The following is an 11,939-nucleotide window of genomic DNA, read 5'->3' on the forward strand; positions in this document are numbered from 1 at the left end:
TTATAAGTTTAATTTTTGCACCACAAACCGTATATAAGAATATTTTATCAGCTACATGTAGTTCAGTATATTGAAATTTATTACAGAAAACTATAATGAAAGATTGCAATTGTTCATTAGAAACTCGATAAACCGCTTCGCATAATCCATAAAAATAAACAAACAAACAATGCAAGTATACACAAGGTAGGTGTCGAAGGAAGTTATTAAGTTTCTACTAGAGGTTTAATAAAAAACACATTCAAAATACATAGATGTTGGAGATGAATTACAAAATAAACAATCATATGAGTTCAAAAGCAATAGGAAGAAGCTAATTGTGAAAGAAAATTATGTTTTTTTAATCAAAATGAAGTCGATATAGATGGTTCTATACCTAATATTACATACATGACAGCCACATATTCACTTTTCCCTATATATATATATTGTTTTAACAAAACTACAAAATTGATCCTCGCGGTTTCGCAAAAACTGTGGATAAGATCCAAAAAGTTTACTTGCATTGAAGGTCCAAAATCAAGAATTTTTCATGGTTCTAATCGTCAAACTACATGGATCAAACCCAAACCTTACACAAAACCTCCCACTGTTGACATCCACCACTCTCCCTCTGCTTTGTTGGTGCTCGAAATCCACTACCTACACCACCACCACTCCCCCTGCTTGTTTAACACCGCTCAACCCATAGCAAACTCCGCCGGTAATGGCTTTCAACCCAGATCTAAACTCCAATGACGCAACCCACCTCTTACCACCACCTCTATTTGTTCATCATCGCCCCGTTTATTCCTTCTCCAACGATCATCATACCACCATATCTGACAGAAAACCATTGCTATGTTTATTTATAGATTCATATCCATATCTGTATCTCGATCCAAATAAACTCTGATGTCTCCCTTCGTTTCCCTTTCGGTGGTGGTGGTTGTAGCCTTTGTTTCCCTATGTTTTTCCGAGAAGGGAGAGACATGTGGGAGATAGGGTTTTTTAGGAGAGAGAGAGAGAGAGAGAGAGAGAGAGAGAGAGAGAGAGAGTTAAGGTAGACGAGCAACGATGATGGTGATTGACGGTGGTGGAAGTCAATGGTGATGGTAGCATCTTGTAGGTGTGATTTGTTCTTAAGTGCGTGTATGTGTGTGTGAGAGATAAAGGGTTGGGAAGTAATTTTTTATTTTTTAAATAATAAAATAAAAAAGTAAAAGTTACAAAAAAATTAAAAAGACAAAATTGTCTTTTTAGGTTTTCCAAGGACCATAACCATGTGAATTTTTTAATTTTATGAACATAACTACGATTTTTTTTTTGATTTTGTATCTTTTATATAAGTTAAAAGAGTTTAAATCTCATCCATAGTTTTTATACCAATTTTGCAAATTTAGCCTAAACAAATCATGTTTAAAAAAAATATATATTTCCCTACATCATAATAGGTGGCGAGTGGTGAACACGAGCCGGACACTGTGGGTGGGAGAAGGTTCGATTAGTGCGAAGATTCAGATCTGATTGGAGTGAAAGCAATAAGTCTGCAAAAATCTTCCCTCAACTTTGCATATAATTCCCATATAGTATTCAATCTACTTTTGCATGTTTAGATGGTCCAAAATCTCACTCACCCCTCTTTTACTTTTGCAATCTTTCCTCTAAAATAAGTCCTCACATATCTACTATGTCCATGCAACAAAATTATAGATTTAATGACTTCATTAAAAAAACAATTTCCAAACCAAAATGTTATATAAACTAATTTTTTTTAAGCAATTTATCCAATTAAATTAGTGAAAACTTAATCAAGAGAATAGAAGTAAATAATAGAAAAGTAGAAGGGGGTGTTGTTGAAATTTGTTGTATTAAATTATTTAAGAAGTAGAGATATAGAGTCTGTACCGAAATACTTGGGGCTCTGGTAATTTGGTGGAATCTATAACAAACAAACACCCCATCCTCCGATTTTCACCCAATCTTTCTTTCTTTCTCTTTCTCTTTCTCTTTCTCTTTCTCTTTCTCTCTCTAGAATTCACATTTGTCTGTTGTATGCCACCGTCTGGTCGGCAACCAGGCTTTGAGGTCAGTCACTGTTTCTGTCTTTCTTCCTCTGTGTTGTCACTCTCTGTTTTCTGCTTAAATTCTTCTGCTCCTCGCGGAAAACACACTTCCCTCTCTTCTTTCCCGTCTAATCTCACTCAACAAATTCAATTCTGCTTTTAATGATCTGGGTTATTGTTTCCGCACAGAGAAACAGATTTCTTGCTTTAACGAAGGCTCAGTTTTAACTGCTATTGCTAGTTTTGTTCATACTCTAGGTATGTCCATTGTCTGCCCATTCGTTTCGATTTCTTAATAAATGGGTTGTCGATTTTGTTTCAGTTAATCTTAATTACACCTCAACCCACTTCTTGTTATTAATTGAACAAGTAATGAAATAGTCTCGAGTATCATGCAATGTTCTAAGGATTTAATTGTCGTGTGATGACTAAGTTCATGGTTATGTGAAGTTATTAATTTGTTTTTTTTTTTTTTTGTTGTGGTTTTACAGAGGTTATCGGCGGGTTTGTGTTTCTGTTAGGCGAAGGATTTTGATTTGAAGATGATTAATGTAATGGATCATGTGAATAAACCCATGAATGAAGTGGATAAAAGCTTGGATGGGCAGTTATGGCATGCTTGTGCCGGTGGCATGGTGCAAATGCCGGAATTAAACTCTAAAATATTTTATTTTCCTCAAGGTCATGCCGAACATGCAGCCGCCGGCAATGGCGGTTTCCGGGAATTCCCAAGAATCCCGCCGTACATCCTCTGTGGAGTCTCCACCGTCAAGTTCATGGCGGATTCCGACACAGATGAGGTTTATGCTAAAATAGGGCTTGTTCCTTTGGGAAATCACAGCGATTGTGATTTTGAGAACGATGGGTTTTTAGGGTTTGATCATATCAAAAATGAAAACCAAGAAAAACCGGCATCGTTTGCGAAGACATTGACTCAATCTGACGCTAATAACGGCGGTGGATTCTCCGTACCAAGATACTGTGCCGAAACAATTTTTCCGAGATTGGATTACACGGCTGAGCCACCAGTCCAGACCATCTTGGCTAAGGATGTTCATGGGAAGCTCTGGAAGTTCCGGCATATCTACCGGGGGACCCCACGCCGCCATCTTTTGACCACAGGTTGGAGCAATTTCGTGAACCAAAAGAAGCTCGTCGCCGGCGACTCAATCGTGTTTCTGAGAGCTGATAACGGTGACCTCTGCGTCGGAATTAGGAGGGCCAAGAGAGGAATCGGAAGGGGGTTTCATGATTCGAATTCATCCGGATGGAACACTTCGATTCCTGGGTATGGGAATTCCGGGAAAGTGAGTGCGGAATCGGTGATTGAAGCTGCAAATCTTGCAGCCACAGGGCGGCCGTTCGAGGTGGTTTATTACCCTAGAGCAAGCACGCCGGAGTTTTGCGTAAAAGCTTCAACAGTGAAAGCTGCCATGCGGATTCAATGGTGTCCTGGAATGAGATTCAAGATGGCGTTCGAAACAGAGGATTCTTCCAGAATCAGTTGGTTCATGGGCACCATTTCTTCAGTTGACGTCGACGATCAAATCCGTTGGCCCAATTCTCCATGGCGCCTCCTCCAGGTAGCTTGGGATGAACCCGATTTGTTACAAAACGTGAAACGGGTCAGCCCGTGGTTAGTTGAATCAGTATCAAACATGCCATCGATTCATCTTTCACCATTTTCACCTCCAAGAAAAAAGCTTCGAACCCCACAACCATCCGATTTCCCCCACCTTTCAATCATCAACAACCACATTCCCGGAAGCATCCAGGGAGCCAGGCATAATCCGCAATTCCAATTCGGATTCGATCATTATCATCAACAACAATATTTCAACAAGATCCAATCTTTTCCATTCGGGTCACCACAATTTCCTCCAACAAGATTCATCCAAGCAGCCCAAGAAACCGACGAAAACGTTTCTTGCTTGCTAACAATCGGGAACAGTAGCAACAACTCAAAGTCAAAGACAAGATCGAATGAAAAAGCTGAAAACAAACCAACATTTGTGTTATTTGGTCAACCCATTTTCACAGAACAACAGCTCTCAGATTCCAGTTCAGGTGACACCATGGCTAACCAGTCTGATGGTTCGGTAGTGGTTCAGAACGACAGCTCATCAGATGAAGCTGAACAAAAGTCCGAGTTTGGGGTCGAAACGGGTCATTGCAAGATCTTCATGGAGTCAGAAGATGTGGGTCGGACTCTAGATTTAACCGCTTTTCATTCATATGAAGAACTTTACAGAAAGCTAGCCGACATGTTTTGCATAGATAAATCCGTTATGCTCAACAGCTTGATTTATCGTAACGCAGATGGTTCAGTAAAACGCACAGGAGACGAACCTTTCAGGTATATATGTTGTACAATATGCAGTGGAACTTGTACTTTTAAGCTCTTTGGGTGTCTAATGGAAATTATCTTCTTTGTTGCAGTGATTTCTCAAAGACGGCAGGAAGGCTAACAATTGTGATGGATTCTGGAAGTGATAATGTAGGAGTTTAGATTCTTGTAACATGTACAGTCGTTGCTACTTCAAATTCTTGATAATTTTTTTTTTTCCGTCCCCAATGGTCGATTCTGAGATGATTTAGTTAATGTTTTCTGTAGTAATCCTTTTTGGATTTTGATCAATTATTCTATGTTGGTTATGGTTGAAATTATGTTAGTTTTTGTGATGCATGCTTTTGTGACAATTGGTGTTGTAAATGTTTTGTGTCGCTAGTGGTTGTGGTGTCAAATTGGTGGTGGCGGTGGATCCACGGCTGTATCTGATTGGATGTGGATGGTGGTTGAAACTAACTTTTTAGTTGGCCAAAATTAACAAATTATTTTGTTTTTATTTATAGCAATATTAGTATCATGAGATCTTATTCTATCTTTTTATGTAATACAAAGTTGTAACTTTTATTTAATGAAACCGGTTACAAATTTATAATCCCCAACTCAATGCAACAAGCGACTACAAAACTGTTTTTTTTTATGTGGTTATATCATCATCTCTTATGCAACAAACAATGTGAAGTTTTAATAATCATATATTAGTTTACAAAATGTGAAGTTTACATAAACATGACAAGATTTGCAAATTAGTTGTAATCTTTGAAAAAGGTAAAAATGATTTAATTATACTTGTATATTAAAAGTTCTAAACAATTTCATCGCTATAAGGCAGAAAAAACCCCAAAGGGGAAAGGGTACAACAGTTTGATGAACTAAACATATATGTATATAGTAATTGCATAAAACTTGCCTCGAAACACACAATATGCATGTATTAAAATGCAAATTTTATGCAATAACCTTTTAAACTGAATGTTTAAAATTACAATCAGGCTTAAAACATGAAATATCTCTTATGAAGGACCAATGTAAGGGTCAACATATATACAAATTGCGTTTTGTGTGCGAGATAAATATCAAGATAAAGGCATATCGTGAACTATTTTTTTTTTTTCCGACGAACATGATTTTTAAGTGTTAAAAGTCAAAACAAAAATAAGATCCTCATAATTAGAGTAATGTTTTGGAAAGCATGAGAGCATTAATTATTGGAGTTAACAATGGCCATAAATTGAAGCCATTAAAGAAGGTGGTGGCCATTGACAGTCACATAGCACAAAAATGTGTGTTGTTAATCCCAATTAAGCAAAAAGAAGGGCGCAAATGGTGGCAAGGCAAATTTATAGGGATTTGGGTGTAAGATTTAAAATAGTTGGAGGGCCCTGAAATTAAGGGCTTTTTGGTCAAAGAAGTTGCCTCTTTCTCACAAACCATATTGGAGTGTGGGAGATATGTCACACAAATGAACCAAACTTTTTTGTGTCAACACCATACCTACTCAATGTAATGGTCCAAAAAACAATTTTAGGTTTTCAAAAAAGAAGCTTTAAATATGTTGTACGTATTTGTACTCGGCTGTAAAACGTTTGTTTTTTTGTATATGAGCTGTATAGTGAGAGCCTCTATGTGAGTTGTATGTTTTTTGTATGAATACATAATCTGTATGGGACAATAGTAAATGGAAACTTATTTTTATATGTATATAATTGTTCTTTTTAGAGGGGTTATTATACAACATTAAAAGGTATTGTGATATATATATATATATATATATATATATATATATATATATATATATATATATATATATATATATATATATATATATAAGAATTTAACGATGAAAATGAACATTCAATAAGTTATCAAAAAGTCTCAAACAAATGGCCTTACTTTTATAAGATTAGTACAAAAAGTCACAATGTAAACATGGATAAAATGAATTAGTGATTGAAAAGTATTAATCCCAAAGTTTGGGGATATGGTTAGAAAAAGTAGCATGATTTTGATGAAATAGACAGCTTGCTCACGTGCGGTCGTTTGGCATTGTGATTGGTCCAAAAAGTAGACATAAACATAAATGTTTTGTTTTTTCGGTCAAATTTGAAATTACAATAGTTTTACTTCTATAAAATATATTTTCAACTTTAAAAAAGTACAGATTTTTAGACGTTAATTTTTGTTAATAATAATAAATATATCACCGATGCCTAAACAGGTTAATCATCCCAAGAAAATATGAAAAACACAACTTAATTGAATTGGAGCTGCCTAAAAAGAAAATACACCACAAAGCATGAACCAATCAAAATCGAAGTATGAGAAAAAAAACATTGCATTACGTGATTATATTGCTTGCTACCATGTCGAACTGAATGAAAGAAAATAATATTTGTCATATCATATAATGTGTTTTATATTAAAATAGAATGGTATAGTGTAACAACTGTAAATATGTTTATATAGATATATCAGACTTACGAAATTATTAAAGAGGAAAAAAACATGAAAAAAAAAAAATAGGGAAAAAATATTATACGAGTTGCAAATCCATAGGCTCAAGATCCCAAGCAAAATGTTTTGATCACCAACTCTGTTACAAAGTGTTACAAAGTCAGAGAGTCAACCCTAGAAACTCTCCTTCCCTGTTTTCCTCATTTATTTATTTTTATTTTTATTTTTTTATTACTATTTCATTAACTTCTGTATTTACATTTATGTCTTCAATATTCATATTCGTTCTAAAAAAATAGCATGTACTTAAATAACCATTATTTTAATATACATATATAAGTGGAGATAAGACATGTTTGGTAGTGACAATTTGAGAGATTTTAACTTTTAATTTTTAACAAAAAATCCGAATTAAACAAAAAATATCATTTGGAGTAGGCATGTTTAATTTTTAATTTAAACAAAAATTTCAAATTTAAAAATACTTCATGTAATAACATTTAAAAAAGAAAAAACTATTGAGCTTTTTACTCAATTTTTGGAATTGTCCTTAAAACATATTTATATATTTATCATTTTTAAATAATTATTTTTTTTTTATGTAATTTTATATATGTCAAAAGCTTCTAATTAGTTTTAACAAACATCATTTTTTTTTTATTGTCACGCTTATTTTTCTTATTTTTATTTTTATAAATACTTAGTGGATATATTTTCAAAAAAAATGTGATACTTGAGCCAAGAAATAAAAAAGTCCTTTTGAATATTTTTTCTCATCTCATCAGCGCACTACAAAAACTATAATCTATTTGCAAAAAATTACTTAAAAATTTACAATAATATAATAACCGACCCTATACATAATTTGTTGTGTAAATTATTAATACTATTGTATTCTATTTATTAATAATCAAAATACTTTATAAATTGCTTTCTATAGTTATATTATAATTTATATGTATGTATTTGACATTAATACTTGATGACAATAAGTTCTATTAGTTTATAGTAAGAACTATTTAATTTTTTTTATTATTTGGAAATATTTTTAATAAGTATTCAAGCAAATATTTTACTTGATTTTTAATTTAAAATTTATATATTTTTTTGGAAACGGCTATATATTAAAATTGCATCTCAAAATAGCAACAATCTAATGGGAAACAAAACACCAAAGAACCAAAGAATACAAAGCATTTTTTAAGTAGAGAAAGGGTCAAAGATCCATTCTACCCATTTACAATTAGCACCTTTAACCTAACATTTCATCCAAAGGAAAACCATTGATTTTATATTTTCCATCAAGTCTTGTAGGAGTAATAAAAAAAGTTGAATATTCGATCATTCATTGTCTTCCATAAATTCCACAGTAACCTATAATAGAAGGCTGTGAATATATCCCTCTTCTTAGGGCATCTCACCCTAGTAGTTGCATAAGTTACAAGCTCCTCCATAGTGTTAGCTGATACCTGGTTTAACCTGCAACAACTGAGAATTTTAGTTCTCACAGAGATCGCGTATGGACACCCCAACAAAATATGATATGCATAATCCACTCCATCTATGAACGAACTACATGAGTATGAATAGGCATTTATACCTCTATTCCACAGAGAAATCACAAAGGGAATCCTCACAAGAGTATCCCTCCATATGAAACTTGACACCTTAATAGGAATTAATTTACACCAACAAATTTGTGTGGGATTTTAATTTGATGCCTGTTTATAATCAGTTCTCTTTTGAAGTAGTGCCACCTTGTATCTCCCATCAGCTGCTAAAGCACACACAAAAAAAAAGAAAAAAAAAAAGAAAAAAACTTATTTTAGTCCAATTAAGATTAGAAGTGGGTAAATACCCTTTTCAGGTCATCAAAATCATCGAAGATTCGTGCAGTTATCGGACAAGACTTCCAATCCCAGCTTTGTCCTTCGTCCTTGATCCGGTCAGCCACAAAGCAAGATTTTTCCGATTCAAGATCATATAACCGAGGGAACCTAGATTTAAGATCAATAGCTCCCGTCCATACTATTGGAGTTTTTAGGTTACAATAACATTGTATACGCGAAATTTCACATAACACTTATGGGTACATGCAACCTAAAAGGATCTATAACTTTTCACTATTATTAGCTACATATTTTATGAAACAAAACTATTATCCTACTATAATCGAAATTAATAGTAAGAAAACATAACTTTAACATAATCAAATATGTTATAATCCTTTGATCTTCAAAAGTCCATGGAAAGCAAGCACCAATAATATGAACGTGTCTAATGATTCACACCTAAAACCCTAGAAATACCAGAACTTGAAGAGGAGAAAGGAGAACTAGATGAAATTCAAATTTCATCTATGAAGGTTATGAAAGAAAATATGAGGCCAAATGGTCCTATTTATAGTTTAGGTAATTTGCAGATAAATCCATATTTAAACAATTAAATATTATATTTAATCCTAGTTCAAATCATTTCATTATCTTCTACCAAGAGGCTTCCAGAAACCCTAGAAGCTCCCTTACAACCGTCCCTACTATGGGAGGTTCTAGAATTGCTTATTTTGTTCAACTATTGAACAATTAAAATTTACCCCTTGAACTTGATGGGTTTTATATAAACAATCCTATGTGTGCATGCAACCCTAGATTGGATCTATGTTTTCTCTATTAGACATACAAGCATTAAACAAAAAATAGAAAACCTTAATATACATCTAATATTTCAAAATATACATAAGAAAGATTAGAAAATATACCTTTGTTGATATATAGTAATAACAACCAATTCTTGAAGATCCTTGCTTTTGAGAACAAATACCACAAACGTAGTACCTCTAATGGTTCACAAACACACTAAGGCAAGAGGATGAATATGAGAGAGAGGATAGAGGGGTCACTTGCTAAGAAATTCAGCTATTCTAGGGTTTCAACGAGGTGCATGAATTCAAGAGGCCAAGGGGATCTTTTATACTTGAGGCTAGCTAGGGTTTTGAGGTAGAAACCTTAATCCCTTAGCTTAGGGCCTAAGTAAGTCCATGGACTCCCTAACCTTAGGGCTTGGATGAAAATCTCTAGAACCTTCTAGGGATTTTCGACCCTCCCTAATAAGGGTGATCTAATGGCCCAAAACCACAACTATCAAATAATTGCAAAACAACCCATGCATTTCTAATCAGTTCCTTTAATCCCAAAATTAATTCCAAATTAATTTCTGATTAAATACTAATTAATAATATGATTTCTAATTAATATATTATTCTTATAATGTATTAATAAATCATTTATATGCACCAATTTATTATTCCAAATAATATAACCAGCCTCTCTCTCCAATAGTCATCCTGTCAAGTTGTCAGTGTGAAGGCAACCCAAAAGTACCTTGCTACTATCAAATCAAGTACATACCAAATATAGTTATGGGCTTAGACACCTAATCCAACAGTCTCCTACTTGGATAAGTCCAATAACTATAATTTCAAGTATGTCTCCAAAATTTGACTAGCAATCGTAGCTCTCAAAAGCCGTTGTCGAACTCTGACCTAGTAAGTCACAAGTCCTTACGATAAGGGATCATATAATCCTATGTTCTGCAAGATATCATGTGGACAAAGACACAGAACAAAATCATTCTCATTGTCCAACAATTTGTTTCCTGATTTCTGATTTGTTTGACAACGAACTTAATTGAACACATCAGTTTAGTCCTGACAGGTCCTGGCACATAAGTTAACACAAAATCATCGAGGGGCCAAATGTATCACTTTTATCGCTTGGGATAAAAGGAACAGATAAAATTTGACTTATATGCTTGTACTATTTACTCATTAAATTGTACACAACAATATATTTTTTAACATCAAGTTACTGATGCATTTACACATTATCAATGCACAACCAACTCGTAAACAACAACTTATATATCTTGGTTTAAAGATTATACGATATTATCATCTCATAATTACTCGTGATAAATTCCATGAAGTAATTCAATGAGCGTGATACTCAAACCCTATTTCAAGAGTACTCATGAACGTTGCAACAAACATTTGCTATATCAAAACACTTAGACAATCTACAAGCCAATTCATGATAGTCTTACTTCATTATTTACTTCCAAAGTTTGATCGACTATGGATGTTTTGAATAATCCAATTATTCGGGAAGTAAAACATGCAAAAGTAAAACACAAAATAAACAATTGACAAGAGACAATAAACAATACTTATAAATAAATCTCCATTATTTAATCATCAAATGTCAATTACATTTACATTGTTATAAGTTTCTAAAGGTCTATCTAATCACTAAAACTAATATCATCCTTCAAGCTAATGCTCCTTGCATGTTAAACTTAATTAATCCTACTCAGACCCTTTGTGAGGGGATCTGTAGGATTCTCTTCAGATGATACCCTCTTAACGACGAGGAGTCCTTCTTCTACCCGATGTCTGATGAAGTGATATTTTCTGTCGATATGTCTTGATCTACCATGATCTTTTGGTTCCTTAGTTAAGGCAACCGTTGCTTTATTATCGCATAAAATTTTCATGGACTCCTTTATGGCTGGTACAACTCCAAGGTCTCCAATGAAGTTATTTAACCATATAGCCTCCTTTTACGCTTCGCTCACAACCATGTACTCTGATTCACACATTGAATCATCCATAGCATCCTGCTTGGAACTTTTCCAAGTCACAACTCCTCCATTCAGGGTAAACACCCAACCCAACTGAGAGCGGAAGTTATCTCTGTCGGTCTGAAAGCTGACGTCACTATACCCTATGACTCTTAAGTCATCATTGCCACCATGTACAAGGACCTAGTGCTTATTGATGGGTTTTAGCCATTAGAACATCCTATGTGCTCATGCAAACCCTAATGCTTGGATCTAGGTTTCTCTATTGTACATGCAATTCATCCAAGACTTTAAACCCTAGTTCTAGCATACAATTAATCATATTAACATGAGAAAGGGTTTATATCTTACCTTGATTGTTATGTAGCAATAACAATCTCAAATCCTCCTTGTAATGGCTTTAGAAAGCTTAGAGTCACAAATATCACTCCTCTAATGGCTCACAAACACCAAGA

General features: G+C 34.0%; 1 protein-coding gene across 2 annotated transcripts; it reads left to right on the top strand.

The window, feature by feature from the left end:
- The first annotated feature begins 1,897 nt into the window (after positions 1-1,897).
- Positions 1,898-4,729, top strand: LOC111882536 (auxin response factor 16). Of its 2 annotated transcripts, XM_042899462.2 has the most exons (4): positions 1,898-2,067; positions 2,235-2,303; positions 2,537-4,401; positions 4,485-4,729. In XM_042899462.2, exons 3-4 carry the CDS (start codon positions 2,588-2,590, stop codon positions 4,552-4,554), a joined length of 1,884 nt encoding a protein of 627 aa, XP_042755396.1. In that variant the 5' UTR covers positions 1,898-2,067; positions 2,235-2,303; positions 2,537-2,587; the 3' UTR covers positions 4,555-4,729. The 2 variants fall into 2 exon arrangements, with proteins under 2 accessions (XP_042755396.1, XP_023734677.1); XM_023878909.3 differs by having other exon boundaries at positions 1,898-2,303.
- The last annotated feature ends 7,210 nt before the right edge of the window (positions 4,730-11,939 follow it).

The sequence above is a fragment of the Lactuca sativa genome, chromosome 2, assembly GCF_002870075.4.
Source record: "Lactuca sativa cultivar Salinas chromosome 2, Lsat_Salinas_v11, whole genome shotgun sequence".
NCBI classification, from domain to species: Eukaryota; Viridiplantae; Streptophyta; class Magnoliopsida; order Asterales; family Asteraceae; genus Lactuca; species Lactuca sativa.